The following is a 17,583-nucleotide window of genomic DNA, read 5'->3' on the forward strand; positions in this document are numbered from 1 at the left end:
TATCTATCTATCTATCTAGTGGTCATCAAGGTATCGTACTCGACGCCTTGAACTGTATCAGCATTGCTCTAAATACCGATTCCGGCCCTCCAATGACGGGATTTATCTTTTTATTACCCTTACGATCCTAAAAAATAATTACTCATAGCTTCATGGCGCCAGGGAAGCATAAATCATTTTTTTGTTAAAGAAAGTGTCGTACGCTGGACATGAGTACGTGTTTACAAATACTTATATGACCCTAATAAGCCATTAACACACCCGCCATTAGGTCACGGCAGGGATATAAGTGCCTTAAAAGTGCCTAGATAAGTGTATTTACCTGAAATATGATGGGGGATGAGCCGTCATGACGGTGACGTTATGAGGGACAGCGAGGAGATGGATATGGAAATAAAAGTTGTCTGTTTTGATTGATTGATTGATAGTTTATTGTTGCAGGTAAACAACAAGGGAGAAGGGAGGAACATGCCATCCCAACCCCCAGGCAGGACAGAGTGTGATTGTGTTTTATTCTCCCTGTTTCCTGCTCTGGGTTATTTAGATGTTTATTTATTATTGAAATATAAATAAACGTTATGTTAAGGGTATCTCCAATGTCTATAGTGTAATATTTGCCTCAGGATTTTGATTTTTTACGCCATTGTTACGATAGCTACAGTATTGTGCTTAGTCTCATTTTAAAGAGCGTCTATTTTTACGTATTTTGGTATGTAGGAATTAGTCATTACGGGCTTAATTTTATAGTTATCAAAGTATATATTCACTTAACTTCGCTCACTTGTCCCAGCCATAACGGAAAATTGTACCCCAAAGACTCAAAATTCACCTTGTTTAGGCCTCAGAAGCTCCCTCAGCCCCCTAAAAGCGTCTAATAAGTAATAACTAATAAATATCTTCCATTATAACCTATCTGGGGGTCATAGGGACATTAAAAAGACATAATTACTTAACGTAAACACATGCGCAGGGCGATGCTCACCTATTTCAAGACCAAAAATATTCAATAAGACATTAAATTCTAGCTATTTACGTATATTTACAAGCTAGTAGGCCTCACAGAAGGTTCAATAACTATCCCCATATATAATTACCCCCATACAGGCCTTACAATAGGTCTAAAAAAATAATTATGGGGCTAAATAATGTAATTCCCTAGCTGGCATACGACCCCACGGCCTAACTCTATGTACGTTTACCTAATAATTAACACGTCTAGAGGCTTCTAATGACTATTTTTCGTCTCTAATTATTTTCTTTGTAATGTTTGAACGTTTATTAGGCGTTTGAAGAACTCTGAAAAAAAAAGGGGTGAGAAATAGGCGTTTAGCTAACTGTACCCAGACAACATGGCGGGGCACTGGTCGAGGTAGGAAAAAATTGCTCTCGTATTTTTCTTATTTTCTCCTATTTTAAGGACTCTAGACGCCTACTGTGCCTTCGTAAAGTTAGCTAGAAGATTAATTCACCCTTCCAAGTGGCTCAAGTGGAATGCAGTTGCGTCAAACACCGTCAAAATTGATATATAAAAAGGATCCATTTTGAGTTTGAAGTGGTCTGAGTAATGGCTCAAAAAAATGTTCATGTATATTCCCTATTTTCTCCTATTCTAGGGCCTCTAGACGCCTACTGTGCCTACTTAAAGTTAGGTAGAAGATTTATTCACCCTTCCAAGTGGCTAAAGTGGAATGTAGTTAAGTAGAAGACTTCCCTCTCCGGCATATGACCACAGCTGTTGTGTCCCGTCTCCTGGGGTCTGTTCCCTTCTCTTATAATTCCTTCCCCTTCTGTCTCTCTCCGGCATATGACCACAGATGTTGTGTCCCGTCTCCTGGGGTCTGTTCCCTTCTCTTATAATTCCTTCCCCTTCTGTCTCTCTCCGACATATGACCACAGATGTTGTGTCCCGTCTCCTGGGGTCTGTTCCCTTCTCTTATAGTTCCTTCCCCTTCTGTCTCTCTCCGGCATATGACCACAGATGTTGTGTCCCGTCTCCTGGGGTCTGTTCCCTTCTCTTATAGTTCCTTCCCCTTCTGTCTCTCTCCGGCATATGACCACAGATGTTGTGTCCCGTCTCCTGGGGTCTGTTCCCTTCTCCTATAATTCCTTCCCCTCCTGTCCCTCTCCAGCACATGACCACAGCTGTTGTGTCCCGTCTCCTGGGGTCTGTTCCCTTCTATAATTCCTTCCCCTCATGTCCCTCTCCAGCATATGACCACAGATGTTGTGTCCCATCTCCTGGGGTCTGTTCCCTTCTCCTATTATTCCTTCCCCTCCTGTCTCTCTCCGGCATATGACCACAGATGTTGTGTCCTGTCTCCTGGGGTCTGTTCCCTTCTCCTATAATTCCTTCCCCTCCTGTCTCTCTCCGGCATATGACCACAGATGCTGTGTCCCGTCTCCTGGGGTCTGTTCCCTTCTCCTATAGTTCCTTCCCCTCCCGCCTCTCTCCGGCATATGACCACATATGTTGTGTCCGTCTCCTGGGGTCTGTTCCCTTCTCCTTTAATTCCTTCCCCTTCTGTCTCTCTCCGGCATATGACCACAGATGTTGTGTCCCGTCTCCTGGGGTCTGTTCCCTTCTCTTATAATTCCTTCCCCTTCTGTCTCTCTCCGGCATATGACCACAGATGTTGTGTCCTGTCTCCTGGGGTCTGTTCCCTTCTCCTATAATTCCTTCCCCTTCTGTCTCTCTCCGGCATATGACCACAGATGTTGTGTCCCGTCTCCTGGGGTCTGTTCCCTTCTCCTATAATTCCTTCCCCTCCTGTCTCTCTCTGGCATGTGACCACAGATGTTGCGCCGACTAAACAAAACTTTCCAACTGTTCCCTTCTCCTATAATTCCTTCCCCTTCTCTCTCTCTCCAGCATATGACCACAGATGTTGCGCCCACTAAACCAAACTTTCCAACTGTTCCCTTCTCCTATAATTCCTTCCCCTCCTGTCTCTCTCCGGCACATGACCACAGATGTTGCACTGCCCACTAAACCAAACTTTCCAACTCTTTTCCCTCCTCCTCTTCCTTATCTCTCTTCCTCTTCCTCTTCCTCCTCCTCCTCCCTTCCTCTTCCTCTTCCTGTAGTATGTTGATTTGCCTGCATGAATCTTGCTATATGTATACAGTTAGACCTGCATGTAAGATTTGGTTTGGCATGTTGCTAAATAGTCTGATGTCCTTCCTCTGTACCACACCTTCTCCCTCACTATGTTGGGTGGACTCCTATCCCCTCTCTCTCTCTCTCTCTCTCTCTCTCTCTCTCTCTCTCTCTCTCTCTCTCTCTCTCTCTCTCTCTCTCTCTCTCTCTCTCTCTCTCTCTCTCTCTCTCTCTCTCTCTCTCTCTCTCTCTCTCTCTCTCTCTCTCTCTCTCTCTCTCTCTCTCTCTCTCTCTCTCTCTCTCTCTCTCTCTCTCTCTCTCTCTCTCTCTCTCTCTCTCTCTCTCTCTCTCTCTCTCTCTCTCTCTCTCTCTCTCTCTCTCTCTCTCTCTCTCTCTCTCTCTCTCTCTCTCTCTCTCTCTCTCTCTCTCTCTCTCTCTCTCTCTCTCTCTCTCTCTCTCTCTCTCTCTCTCTCTCTCTCTCTCTCTCTCTCTCTCTCTCTCTCTCTCTCTCTCTCTCTCTCTCTCTCTCTCTCTCTCTCTCTCTCTCTCTCTCTCTCTCTCTCTCTCTCTCTCTCTCTCTCTCTCTCTCTCTCTCTCTCTCTCTCTCTCTCTCTCTCTCTCTCTCTCTCTCTCTCTCTCTCTCTCTATCTCTCTCTCTCTCTCTCTCTCTCTCTCTCTCTCTCTCTCTCTCTCTCTCTCTCTCTCTCTCTCTCTCTCTCTCTCTCTCTCTCTCTCTCTCTCTCTCTCTCTCTCTTTTTTTTATTTACTAAGCATGATTACATAAAGTGGTACGTGACAACTAAAAGTTACCAGTAAGGTTCCGAATAACTATCTGTAGTTGTGTTACAAGATAATGGACAGTACAGTGTTAAAGTTAGTGGTGTACATTAGACAATAGCCAGGTGTTCACTTCTTTTTTAAAAGTGTGGAGTGTAGTGGATGTGTGAATGTGAGTGTGTCTTGTCAGGCAGTTCCAGAGTCTAGTATATCATTCTGGCGAAGGGCACGGTGAGCTGGTGTTCCCTCGACAGAGCGACCCTGGTGGCGTGGGGGTGTGGTGTTGCCCACTTTTGCCGGAGAGTTGCGAGGTGCGGAGCAGCCTGCATGTGTACCTTGTAGATGGTACACAGGCCAGCCACGTCTCGCCTCTGCTGAAGAGGATGTAGTGGAGTGGGTTGCTGCTGGTTTGGGGCGGCCCTTTGAGAGATGAGCCATTGGGCGTGGTTTTGTACCTTGTCGAGAAGACCCAGGTATGATGGAGGGCAGGATGACCATGTCAGGGGGGCGTATTCCATGAGGGAGCGAACCTGGGCAGCATAAAGGTTCGACACTCCCTTCGCATCAAGGAGGTGGGAGACACGCCTGACACAGTTCAGCCATCCTGCTGCCTTGGATGCAGTCTTCCTGACGTGGCTGGTGAAGGACAGGCTGTTGTTTGCCTCCACACCGAGGACAGTGATAGACTGTTGCAAGGGCAGCACCTTCCCTTGTAGGATTATGGGGGGAGTGGGGATGGCTGGGGGGCAGCGTCGCCTTGAGACCAGCATGACCTGTGTCTTGTCGTGTGCCAGGTCAACCTGCCAACGATGTCCCCACGATGAGACGGTCTGTAAAACCTGGTTGATAAGGGCGACGGGTGCACAGTGATCTGTACCGTCGCAAGGGAATGTGAGGGTACAGTCATCCGCGTAGGTGTTTGCTTCAGGTATGAGGTGGAGAAGATCATTGAAATACACATTCCACAAAAGTGGTCCAAGGACACTACCCTGTGGGACGCCAGCATTTATAGGATACTCCCCTGAGGTGTGACCGTTCACCATTACACTGAGCGATCTGTCCTTGAGGTAGTTGTGAAGGAGATGGAGGAGCCTGCCACTAACACCCACGCTCTGGAGTTTGGAGATGAGTCCGGAGTGCCACACACACTCTCTCTCTCTCTCTCTCTCTCTCTCTCTCTCTCTCTCTCTCTCTCTCTCTCTCTCTCTCTCTCTCTCTCTCTCTCTCTCTCTCTCTCTCTCTCTCTCTCTCTCTCTCTCTCTCTCTCTCTCTCTCTCTCTCTCTCTCTCTCTCTCTCTCTCTCTAGACATGGGGGAACTAATATATTTTAGAACCAAATTGATCTCTTTTTTTTAGCCTTTGCAAGTAGTTAATGTTAGAGTTGGAAGCATCTGACAATCCCATGTCTTCTTACAGGCCAAGCAGTGCAGAGGAGAAGAAGGAGGAAGAAGAAGAGGAGGATGTGAGTTCTATACATAAAGGCAGATCAATATATAGAAGCTTATGGAGTAGAGGAAATATGTCATTCTATGTTCTTACTTTACTGTTTTAAATCAACAACAAAATCACATGATAAAACCTAAAACAATAATAATAATAATGTAGAGTATTGAAAATACAGATAAAGCACTCAAACTAAAAGCAAACTAAACAGGAAACTAAATAAATTAGGTGGTTGGTCCGCTCAGTCTGGAGCAAGCTCTCAGCAATTGGTCAGTTGTAACCCTATGTTGGTCGTACTTTTTCTAACCTTGCACCTTGCATAGAACGATATTTCCATCACTGATAGCATGACAGCTTGCCGTCCTGGACCAGCCACACCTGAATATGTACGTTCTTGGCTTCTTTGCACAGCAGGGATATAGAGAGGAATGTGTGCTTTGCCTGCACTAACAGACTAGCGGGTATATGGTCACAGGTCCCACGCAGCTTGAGCCATTCTTTCAATTATCGTAAATTACCAGTGTTTCTCCGGGGCTTATAACAATTACACTTCAATACAATACAATACAATATTTTCTCTCATTTACCAATAAATAAAACAACGAGAATGATCAGCTACATTTTTATTAACAAGAGTGTCTTTTATTATATTGAAGTGTAGTTGTTGCAAGTCTCAGAGAAACAGGTAATTTACGATAATTGAAAAAAATTAGCTCAAGCTGCGTAGGCTGTGACCCTATCGCAGGTGACACCTGCTAAGAATGAATAAAAAACATCCATACAAACTCCCGCTCATACCCGCGCACGCACCCAAGGGGGATGGAGTGGCTTGGGTCGAACGTGGGGCAGGCCGGAGTGACCAGGGCTGGAGTGACTTGTTTCCCACTTTGGCTTCCCACATCAGCTATTTCTAAAGGTCAAAGATTGGGTCAGTCGGGTTCTAATGAGTGTTTCTTTAGGTTCATGGTACAGAAGAAGGGTCAAACTGCCACCAGGGTCATAAAGCTACTGTGGGAAATTCCCAAAACTCCAACATAAGCCTTGTCAAATAGGTGAATTTGGACAACAAAATGTTTAGTAATACTGCCCAAGGGTCTTCAGGCCACTCCTGAGCCAGCTTGGAGACAGTTTGGGATACTTTTTGCTTGTCTGTGGCCTTGTCACCACAGCTACCACTAACTACTTGCCTCACACTCACAAAACACACAAACTGGAGTTCAAATTCACCGCAGAGATGCAAAACAAACTCCCTGCTCCAAGAGAAACGAGGATGAACGGGAAGCTGATTATGCTTGGTTTTATTCTTTTCTTTTAGTCTTTTCACAAGTTTTTTGTCTTTAGTTTCTTCTGGTGCCAGTCACCAATACATTGGCAAATGTATTTCCTCAGTCTCTGTTTTCAGAATATATTTTTTTTAGTGCCAAAGGCAGTATTGATATTATTATATTTACATCCCCTGTTTGCCGCAGCCAGCTGTTCTACGATGGCCATCAGAACTTCGCACAGGAGCTGGCCGTCATTGTGGACCAAGAAGCCACGGCCGTCTCCCCTTCAGACCGGCTCATGAACATAATCACCATTGGACTGCAGCACGAACATGGTATAGTGGCTTGTGATTATCAAGTCTAGCACTGATGCATTAGGGAGCCAAATACTGCAAGATAACATAGCAGAGAGAGAGAGAGAGAGAGAATGTGTGTTTGAGTTTCTTCATGTAAAATAAATGTTTGAAAGGATACATTTTATTGAGGCTTATGCATATGTATGATATATCACTCTAAACTACTCCATTATGCAAGCACTCATACTAATTGAACATAGATTAGATTAGCTCTAATAAATAAGTCTGTGCACTATAATGGTATCTAAACATCACACTAGGTACAATACAGTCGAGGCCAATCCTTTGACATTGTAGGACTGACACCCTGAAACAGTGATCCAAAAAATACAAACTCAGTCTGCACATCTGTTATCTGCATCACCTGGCCTCTGAGCTTCCCTCTGCCCCCTGTCCATGGCATTGAGCAAGGGCCTGAGAGTGTATTAAGGCCACTGCCCATTTCCTTGAGCTGGTGAAAGACATTTTCTTACATATATTTTGTTCCTGAATTGTGTAGTTGATTGATTTTATATTTTCTTCCCTCTTTTTTTTTTCTTTTTTTTTTTTTTTTTTTTTTAATGTAACATGGAGTACGAAAAGGAACCCCAGACCAGCGCCCCCGAGCCAGCCATGTATGAGACCGCCTATGTCACCTCCCACAAGGACAAGTGTCGTGCCGCAGCCTTCTCCATGGACGGGAGTTTAGTGGCCACGGGGAGTGTGGACGCCTCTATAAAGGTAGTGTGCTGAGTTTGAGTAGTCTTACCTTGGGTAAGTTTAGCATTTCAAACACACCACTTCATATACTGGGCCATATTACTAAACATTTCGTCGCCAAAGTTCACATATTTGACAAGGCTTTCATAGGAGTTTTGGGCATTTCCAGAAGTAGTTTTATGACCCTGGTGGTTGTTTGACCCTTCTTCTTTTGAACCTAAAGAAACACTCATTAGATCTCGATTGATCCCCTCTTTGACCTTTAGAAATAGTTGGTGTGAAAAGTGAGTGTCTTAAAATACCGACCAGTATATATATATAAAAAGTCAACCCGTCAAAGCTAGTAGGTTCAGCTGAGGCATAAATTCAACCCCTAGTAAGACATGTAAGGTATGTCAACACTTTATCATCTCCGTCAGTCATTACTAATCCACTGCCTTTCCCAACAGTCTCCACCACTTGTCTCCCTCCTGCTCTGGTTAATGCTGTGACTTATCTCTTGGCCAGGGATGGAGTAGTTATTATTATGCCTAGGAAATGCCAAGTCCAGAGGAATTACAGCAAGTGTTATCTTTACAGTGCGTTAATGGAGCCGACTTTTTAGAAGGGGATCTGTCTCATAAGCAAAGGGGGTGGACTAAGTGAAATATAATAACACATACGAAACTGCTGCTCCTGAAGAAAGATGCCAAAATGAGACTATCAAATCTAGTTCTTGAGGTGTCTTGATGCTAACTTTTATTCTTTCTGTTGTTAATTGCTATGCCACTCTGTTTCTTTTTTTATTGATATTTCTCTGTTTTCTTCAGGAGCAGCATTTTTGCATGGATTATTTTCACTTAGTCCATCTCTGCTACTTATAAAAAGATCCCCTTCTAAAGTCAGCCACAACAACACTATGTAGAAATTGCACTTACTCTAATTCCCCTGGACTGTGATCTCCCTAGGCATAGTTAGTAATAATAATGATAACAAGCATAACAGTAACGGTTTTACCCTCTCCTTTCATTCTTTCAGATCTTGGACGTGACCCTGATGCAGTGGAGGTCCATCCAGATGCTGTGGTTGGTCACCCAGTCATCCGCACGCTGTATGACCACCTGGATGAGATCACTTGCCTTGAGTTCCACCCGAGGGAGCAAATCCTGATATCTGGCAGCCGGGACACCAATATCAAAATGTTTGACTTTAGTAAGACATCCGCCAAGAAGGCCTGCAAGACTCTTAACGGTAAGATTTTGTGTGTTATCAACAGATTTCTTTATAAAAACTACATGGGAAACATTTCAGCCTCTCATGGCCTCCTCCTCCTCCTCCTCCTTCTCCTCCTCCTCCTCCTCCTCCTCTTCATCATCATCATCATTATTAGGCACTTCAGTCCACTGCAGGATTTTTCTTCCATCTTTCCTATTTTTACATCCATTCATCCATTCAATAAATTTCCCATTCATCCATTCACCCATTCATATATCCATCCATGTACCTATTCATTCATCCTTCCACCTTTCCACATATCCATCCACCCATTCATTCATACATTTTTCCATTCTTCCTTGTTTTCATACATCCATCCATTCAAAGAGACATCTATCCAATCAGTAAATTTTCCATTCACTCATTCATTCGTACATCCATCTAGTTTAACATCAATCATTCACCCATCCACCCATCCATCACAGTCCTCTCCACCGCAGGACGCAGAACAGGTGACCAGTATGTCCATCCACCCCAGTGGAGACTTCTTGGCCGTCACCACCGAGGGGCCAGTGGTGAGGTTTTACGACATCAACACGTGCCAGTGCTACGTGTGTCCCTACCCCCGGGAGCACCATGCTGGGCCCCTCACCAGCGTGCGCTACTCTGCCGACGCCCGTGTGTGTGCCAGCGCCTCCAAGGACGGGGACATCAAAATCTGGGATAGGGTGTCGGGCCGCTGTGTGCAAACCTTCACCAAGTGCCACGACGGGGCTGAGGTCTGCTCCGTGCTCTACTCTCGGAATGGCAAGGTGAGGGCTGTTGTGCTGCGAGGTGCTGGGAAGGAGAGTGGTACTGTTGGTGTGTGCAGGAGTGTACACAAATGTTGAGGCATATGGCTGAGATCTTGTGGACAGATGGGATGTCCAGTGAGGAGGTGGCAAGATGTGGATTGGAGGAGTTGAGTGTTGTGCTGAGAGTAAGAAGATGGAGGCAATTTGGGCACATGAAAAGGAGGGAGGATGGTAAGGCACTGGGGTGAGTGTCAGGTCATGGCCCACCAGGCAGGCCAAGGAAGACATGGAGGCAGTGTGTTTGAGAACATTTGGCAGCATTAGGCACTGGAGAGGCTGAGGCAATGGATAGTAATAGTTGGAAGTGTATGTTGACCGTCTAACTTCATGAGAGATTATGGAAAAACCTGACATTAAACAGATGATGATGATGATACAGGACTGTGGAGGTAATATATCAGCCTCCTAGTGACTCAGCATTTGGTTTAGTTTGTTAAGTTGTGGACACCCTACTTTGAACTTATGGCTCAGTAGCCTCTTCTTGCTTGCCAAGTCGCATGCTGCAGAAGGGGAATGGAGGCTGAGGAAGGCAAAGACGGGAGTGGGAGACGAACTGGTGAGGGAGAAGAGAAGACTTGCATTGCATAGAGGGGCTGCTGCCATGTTAAGAGTTTGGAGTAAGGTAGACTGATGATTTTGACAGTAACTATTGACTCTGAGGCAAGTGCATTGTGAGTCTGATGTTCTTCCCATTTGGCTGAAGTGCTGCAGTAATCTTTCTATTTCCTTAGACACCTTTCAGCTCCCTGGTAATGGGCATAGATACACTGATGCCTACTGTCACCCTAACAATACTTATTATCCTTGGGGCTGGACTTCATAGTGATCAAGTTTACCGTTGTTTTAAAGTTTTCAGTGGTTCAGTTATGGTCACTAGTTTTCTTCCAGTGACTTCAAGGCTTTCATGAATGAATGATCAAGATACCTCATGTTTAAATCATTTCTTTTGGTGAGGGGGCTGGACTTGTCTTTGTGGGAATGACATTTTGCAGATTAGTTTCTTTGTCAAGCCCTTGGTTTCACTGCCTATTTGTAGAAATGCCATGAATAATGAAAAATTAATAAGAAAAATACTGATAGTCATCCCTTTTTCCCAGTACATCCTGTCGTCGGGTCTGGACAGCATTGTCAAGTTGTGGGAGCTGTCAACAGGCCGATGCCTCATTGCCTACACTGATGCCAGCTCAGTGGGTGAGTGTGGACCACCAACCACCTGCTTATCTAGTCCAGGCCAACCTTCAGTAAACCCTCTGTTTGCCTCCACCAGATATTTTGCTCCTCGGGGGACCACAAACTTGGTGGTCCCCCAGTTAGCACCCCACCTGGAGCACAGTCCATGCCATAGTCAATCATTTTTTTGATGCAGCAACACCTTGTTCAACACAGTTTGCATACCACATAATAAAAGTCCAATTCTTCATCATCATCATTTCATCGACACCTGCTTCTAGGAGCTCCCACCAGGGGATGGCCACGGCAGAAGAGCTTCCAACTTTCTCTATCCAGACACTCCCTCCTTGCCTGCTCAAAGTTTCTCAAAGATCTTTCCCTCCTCTCCCTAACATACTCTTGCACCCTATCCCTCCATTTCACTGGAGGTCCAACATTCCCTCCCTCTATCTCACTCACATACACCCTTCTGGTCATCTTACTCTCCTCCATTCGCTCCATGTGGCCAAACCACTTAAAAGTCTGTCGCTTCACTTCTTCCACCACTCCACACTTCTTCCCTTCACTCCTGTGACACATTCCAAAAGACTTGTACACACTTTCATTACTCATTCCATCCATTCTACTCACACCACAAGCACTCCTCAAATGACTCATTTCCACTGCCTGCACTCTAGACCTCAGACTTTCATTCCAGGCCCACGTTTCACTTGCATATGTGAGGGTTGGTACTATTATTGTATTTCTCAAATCCCTCTTTACCTACATGCTCACACTTCTGCCATTCATGATTCGTCCCGAAGACCCTATCACCCTTCTTCCTTGCAATGCCCTTTCTCTTTTCTCTCCCTCTGTACCACCATGCTTACACATAACTGATCCAAGGTACTTAAACTCATTGATCTCCTCCATTTCTTCACCATTCAAAATTATTTTGCATTCTTTTTCACATTCAATTCCCACTCTATATGGGCATACAAAATCTACAACCTCACTTCTACTTCGCTCACAAACCATCACTTTACTTTTGTTGACATTTACTTTCAGCTTTCTCCTGTTACAGACACTATCAAAAACACTGACTAAATTTTGTAGGTCACTTTAATTGTCTGCAATGAGCACCGTGTCATCAGCAAACAGTATCAAATTCAGCACCCACTTCCTTCCCTCATCAAACATTCTTACTCCAACTTCTCCAACTCTGCCCTCCATTTCTCTAATAACACCATCCACATAAATATTGAATAACCATCTTAGGCTCAAGTTTAGGGGATTGACTTTCACATGCATTCTTTTCTAGAATGGTAAATGTATTGCCCAACTAAACATATAACTTTGTGGGATTGATTTTAAGATAAGATAAAGTTTTGCATGCAAGAAGCCATTTTTTCTTACCCCTTGTTCCTCAGGCCGGCAGGAGCACAGCGCACACGCCATGTTCAGCCACACCGAAGACTTTGTCATGTTCCCGGACGAGGCCACCACCTCCCTCTGTGCCTGGGACGCTCGCAACGCCCAGAGGAAGAACCTGCTGTCCCTCGGTGAGTCATGGGTGTTTGAGGGTCAGGTAGGGAGCTGACGGGAACGGGTCTCACTTTCACCTGGGCACTCAGGGTTGATAAGCTTAACATCATCCTTCTTCCTATGTAAGTGTTCTGACCATGGGCCATTATACCTTTATTTAAGCTTTTGAGTGTGTAAGATTAGTTGTAGTATTGCATAAGTTGCCATAATGGTGGAGGAATGTTGTGCAGAGGCCTCTTCTTTTCAAAGTTAGGAAGCAGGCCAAGGGTAATTTTAAAGAGCATGCTCATTGAATTGAATTTCAGGAAGTTGGATAACACTAAAATCAGTTTTAGTAGAATATCTCCAGTTAGTTCCCCGATGATGGAATATATCAGCAGCTAAGGTGTACAAGGTAGGGTTAGGTCTTGAGGTGTCTCATAGTCCATTGTCTCACTGTCTTACCCTCTCCCCAGGTCACAATGGCCCTGTGCGACACATGGTCCACTCACCCTGCTCGCCGGCCTTCATCACCTGCTCAGATGACTACCGGGCAAGGTTCTGGTACCGCAGGAATGTCCACTGAAACCCTTCAACAAGACTTTGCTGAGGGTCAAGGGAAGGGCCTTTTATCCAATTTTTGTTTTATAACAATACAGTTGGGTGTTTCAGTTTGTACGCACCTTGTAATTAGTACTCATGTCAAGAATAAAGGTACCTTGGAAAAGTAAGCGGAATTAAAAATAGGAATCTTTCTTATGCTTGTCTAGTGAAAAATAAAAAGAAGACGAAGAGAGAGAATGTTATGAGCTATGATTAAGTATCTGGAGGTGTGAGACCTTCAATTCTTTCTTTAATTCCTACTAGATATATTATTAAGTCCGTCTTAGAAAATTAAGTAAGAAGTCAAGATAAAAGATACAGGTAAGGATGAGAGAGACATATCCTCCACAGGAATAAGTCAAAATATATTAGTTCCCCATGTTTAAAAAGAGAGAGAGAGAGAGAGAGAGAGTGTGTGTGTGTGTGTGTGAGAGAGAGAGAGAGAGAGAGATTTACATAGAAAATCAAACCACACAGACCCCATGGTCCAGACTAGGTGGTCTGTCCTTAAACTTAAATGATTCTACATTAATCAGAAGGCTCCAAAACGAAGAGTAACATTGAATTGAATTGAATTATTTATTGTTGTAAAATACAACAAAGGGGAATGGCTGGGCTTGCAGACAAAGCCCTGACTATATAGGCTAGTTACAAAAAATAAAAATCTCCATTGTACAAAAATAAAACATGTTGAGGTTAGTTAAAAGAAATTAGAATGTAAATACTGATAATATTCCTGAGGAGGTACACATGCAATTACCAACCTGCACATGAGTCAAAACACTATCACCTGTAAGCATAATTGCATCAGTAGAGTCAAGAAGCGCCTCCCATCTAATACCATTCACATTTGAGGTCTGATGGCAACCAAGTTCTTTACATCTAGCATTGAGATCACCCATGAGTACAGTCTTTTCTTCCAAAATACGGTCAGGGAGATGTTGAACATGGAAAGCACCTGAGTGAATATATGAATTAGCAAAGAAAATTTGATCATTAGGGATGTGCAAAGTAACAATGATAAATTCAACACCTTGACGAGAACCCTTTTCCCCTCATACGTTTTACAAGGCCTACATAGGGGTCATGGGCCTTTCCTAGGGTAGTTTTATTTTATTTCTCTTACATAAACGTGAAAAAACACTTCTTAGGCGCATTTGACCTCATTTCTTGTCCTGTAGACATAACTGATATGAGAATCGTAGGCGTTTTTCAAGAATGCCGACCCAGACATTATGAAAAAAGGCAAAATTGTGCCCGATCAGGTATTTTTGGCCAAAGTGAATTGATTTAGGCCAAACGCTTGACAAAAAGCCAAAATTGAGGTTTCATTTAGCCTCAAAAAGGTCAACTCGGTGGTTGGCTCTAGAATATTCGTGTATTTTAAATGTCCTTTAGCTTTACGGTTATGAGCTATATTATTGTATTTTTATAGTCATTAATTTATAGTTCGTCCGTACGTAAGATCATTAATATATTTGGGGGAGGCACTATGGTAAATTTGGCGGGGTCAGACCGTCGGTTCTTTCCTGGAATATTCGTGTATTTAAAATGTCCTTTAGCTTTACGGTTATGAGCTCAATTATTGTATTTTTATGGTCATTAATTCATAGTTCGTCCGTGCGTAAGATCATTAATACGCTTGGGGGAGGCACTATGGTAAATTTGGCGGGGTCAGCGCGTCGGTTCTTTCCTGGAATATTCGTGTATTTAAAATGTCCTTCAGCTTTACGGTAATGAGCTCTATTATTGTATTTTTATAGTCATTAATTCATAGTTCGTCCGTGCGTAAGATCATTAATACGCTTGGGGGAGGCACTATGGTAAATTTGGCGGGGTCAGCGCGTCGGTTCTTTCCTGGAATATTCGTGTATTTAAAATGTCCTTCAGCTTTACGGTAATGAGCTCTATTATTGTATTTTTATAGTCATTAATTCATAGTTCGTCCGTGCGTAAGATCATTAATACGCTTGGGGGAGGCACTATGGTAAATTTGGCGGGGTCAGCGCGTTGGTTCTTCTCTAAAATGAACGAATATTCTAAATGTCCTTTAGCTTTACGGTTATGAGCTATATTATTGTATTTTTATAGTCATTAATTCATAGTTCGTCCGTGCGTAAGATCATTAATACACTTGGGGGAGGCACTATGGTAAATTTGGCGGGGTCAGCGCGTTGGTTCTTCTCTGAAATATTCGTGTATTTTAAATGTCCTTCAGCTTTACGGTTATGAGCTATATCATTGTGTTTTTATAGTCATTAATTCATAGTTCGTCCCTGCGTAAGATCATTAATACGCTTGGGGGAGGCACTATGGTAAATTTGGCGGGGTCAGCGCGTCGGTTCTTTCCTGGAATATTCGTGTATTTAAAATGTCCTTCAGCTTTACGGTTATGAGCTATATTATTGTATTTTTATAGTCATTAATTCATAGTTCGTCCGTGCGTAAGACCATTAATACGCTTGGGGGAGGCACTATGGTAAATTTGGCGGGGTCAGCGCGTTGGTTCTTCTCTGAAATATTCGTGTATTTAAAATGTCCTTCAGCTTTACGGTTATGAGCTATATCATTGTGTTTTTATAGTCATTAATTCATAGTTCGTCCCTGCGTAAGACCATTAATACGCTTGGGGGAGGCACTATGGTAAATTTGGCGGGGTCAGCGCGTCGGTTCTTTCCTGGAATATTCGTGTATTTAAAATGTCCTTCAGCTTTACGGTTATGAGCTCTATTATTGTGTTTTTATAGTCATTAATTCATAGTTCGTCCCTGCGTAAGACCATTAATAAGCGTGTTTGAGATACAAATTTTGGCGGGGGTGCGAGTTGGCGCCATTCCCGGTTGGTTCTTCTCTGGAATATTCGTGTATTTCAAGTGTCCTTTAGCTTTACGGTTATGAGCTATATTATTGTGTTTTTATAGTCATTAATTCATAGTTCGTCCCTGCGTAAGATCATTAATACACTTGGGGGAGGCACTATGGTAAATTTGGCGGGGTCAGCGCGTCGGTTCTTTCCTGGAATATTCGTGTATTTAAAATGTCCTTTAGCTTTACGGTAATGAGCTCTATTATTGTATTTTTATAGTCATTAATTCATAGTTCGTCCCTGCGTAAGACCATTAATAAGCGTGTTTGAGATACTAAGCTTGGCGGGGAAGCGAGCCTTGGCGCCATTCCCGGGCCGACCTCCATTCCGAGCAGACGCACGGCAAGACGCTCCTCACGATGGCGCCAAATATTCACGATTATAACGCCGCAGCCCGGTTATTAGGCAATAGCACTACTTAATTAAGGTAAGATAATAGCTGGGGGCAGAAAGGGGGCGAGGCGGTCACGTTATAAGGTTGAAGTGTGTGTGTGTGAGCGAGTGTGTGTTGCGAGGGTAAACTTAGATATTCCTGTGATAGTTTCTTTTTATTAATTTATTTCATATTTTCGAAGTCATTTATGGTTTGCAGTGTTTTTTTTATGCTTTATCGAGATTCTGGTTAACTTATTTATTTCCCTTATCACTTATCCCTTCAGTATTACCTTCTTTATCACATTAATTATCCATATCTGTTACATTTTATCAGTAATTTATGGTTTTTAGTGTGATTTTATATTCCTGTAAGACAAACTAATTCTGACTGGCTTCGTTACTCATATTTCCCTTATTACTATACGGACCAAGCAAGTTTCAGGTAAGTTTTAATTTAATTTTATCCATATTATATTTCCACGCCGGTAAGTTTTGGTTTTATTAATAATTCGACGAGATATGAAGACGCCCACCGCTTTCTCCCTCTTAGACACGTTAATTCACCTTCAGAGCTCCCGGAAAGCCATAATTAAAGTGTGAAAATATCAAAACTAGTCTCCAGGAAAGCCATAATTAAGTTTAAGCCTCTAAAAATGCTTGAAAATGGCTATAATATATCTGTGTGTGGCTTTCTTGAGTGATTTTGAGCGGGAAATGGGGGGCGTCCCTATTCTCTGCTCTGATTGGCTGTCCTGGGGGCCTTGCTGTGCGCTGATTGGCTGTGAGCTCCCCGCCTTTTTTTCCTGCTCTGTGATTGGTCGCGGCACCAGGTCAGCAGCTTCCCCCTCATTGCAACTTTGGCGCCAAAATCTCGCTCCCTCACACACACGCCTCTTAACCTTCAAGACTCGTAGAAAACCATAATTAAAGTGTGCAAAGACTAAAAGTAACCTCTTGGAAAGCCATAGTAAGAGTGTAAGGCTTAAACAGGCTTGGTCGCGGTGCAAAGGACGGCTTCCCTCATAAGAATCTTTGCCGCCAATTTCTCGCACCTTCACACACACGCCTCTTAACCTTCAAGACTCGTAGAAAACCATAATTAAAGTGTGCAAAGACTATAAGTAGCCTCCCGAAAAGCCATAGTAACATTGTAAGGCTTAAAACAGGCTTGGAAATAACTATATATGTGTGTACGGACCCGACAGTTTCTCGCTCCTTCACACTCACGCCTCTAAACCTTCAAAGCTCCAAGAAAACCATAATTAAAGTGTGCAAAGACTAATTCTAACCTCCCGGAAAGCCATAGTAACATTGTAAGGCTTAAAACAGGCTTGGAAATAACTATAATATATATTTGGCTTTGGCGGGAGAGGGCAGCGTC

General features: G+C 43.5%; 1 protein-coding gene across 7 annotated transcripts in view; it reads left to right on the top strand.

Moving 5' to 3' along the window:
• Positions 1 to 1,338: 1,338 nt before the first annotated feature.
• LOC127004253 (cleavage stimulation factor subunit 1-like) overlaps positions 1,339 to 17,583 on the top strand; it is a 42,895-nt gene continuing 26,650 nt past the window's right edge. Inside the window, exons 1-7 of one of the 7 annotated variants that reach the window (XM_050871815.1) lie at positions 1,339 to 1,369; positions 6,787 to 6,917; positions 8,655 to 8,867; positions 9,332 to 9,643; positions 10,783 to 10,876; positions 12,265 to 12,396; positions 12,835 to 16,254. In XM_050871815.1, the coding sequence (XP_050727772.1) occupies positions 9,353 to 9,643; positions 10,783 to 10,876; positions 12,265 to 12,396; positions 12,835 to 12,944 (627 nt within the window). In that variant the 5' untranslated portion in view covers positions 1,339 to 1,369; positions 6,787 to 6,917; positions 8,655 to 8,867; positions 9,332 to 9,352 and the 3' untranslated portion in view covers positions 12,945 to 16,254. Of the gene's footprint in view, positions 1,370 to 1,622; positions 1,755 to 5,290; positions 5,337 to 6,786; positions 6,918 to 7,511; positions 7,659 to 8,654; positions 8,868 to 9,331; positions 9,644 to 10,782; positions 10,877 to 12,264; positions 12,397 to 12,834; positions 16,255 to 17,583 lie in introns of those variants that run through there. The other 6 variants (XM_050871816.1, XM_050871817.1, XM_050871820.1 and 3 more) reach the window with 6 other exon arrangements.

This window comes from Eriocheir sinensis, chromosome 27 (genome assembly GCF_024679095.1).
Source record: "Eriocheir sinensis breed Jianghai 21 chromosome 27, ASM2467909v1, whole genome shotgun sequence".
In the NCBI taxonomy this organism is placed as follows: domain Eukaryota; kingdom Metazoa; phylum Arthropoda; class Malacostraca; order Decapoda; family Varunidae; genus Eriocheir; species Eriocheir sinensis.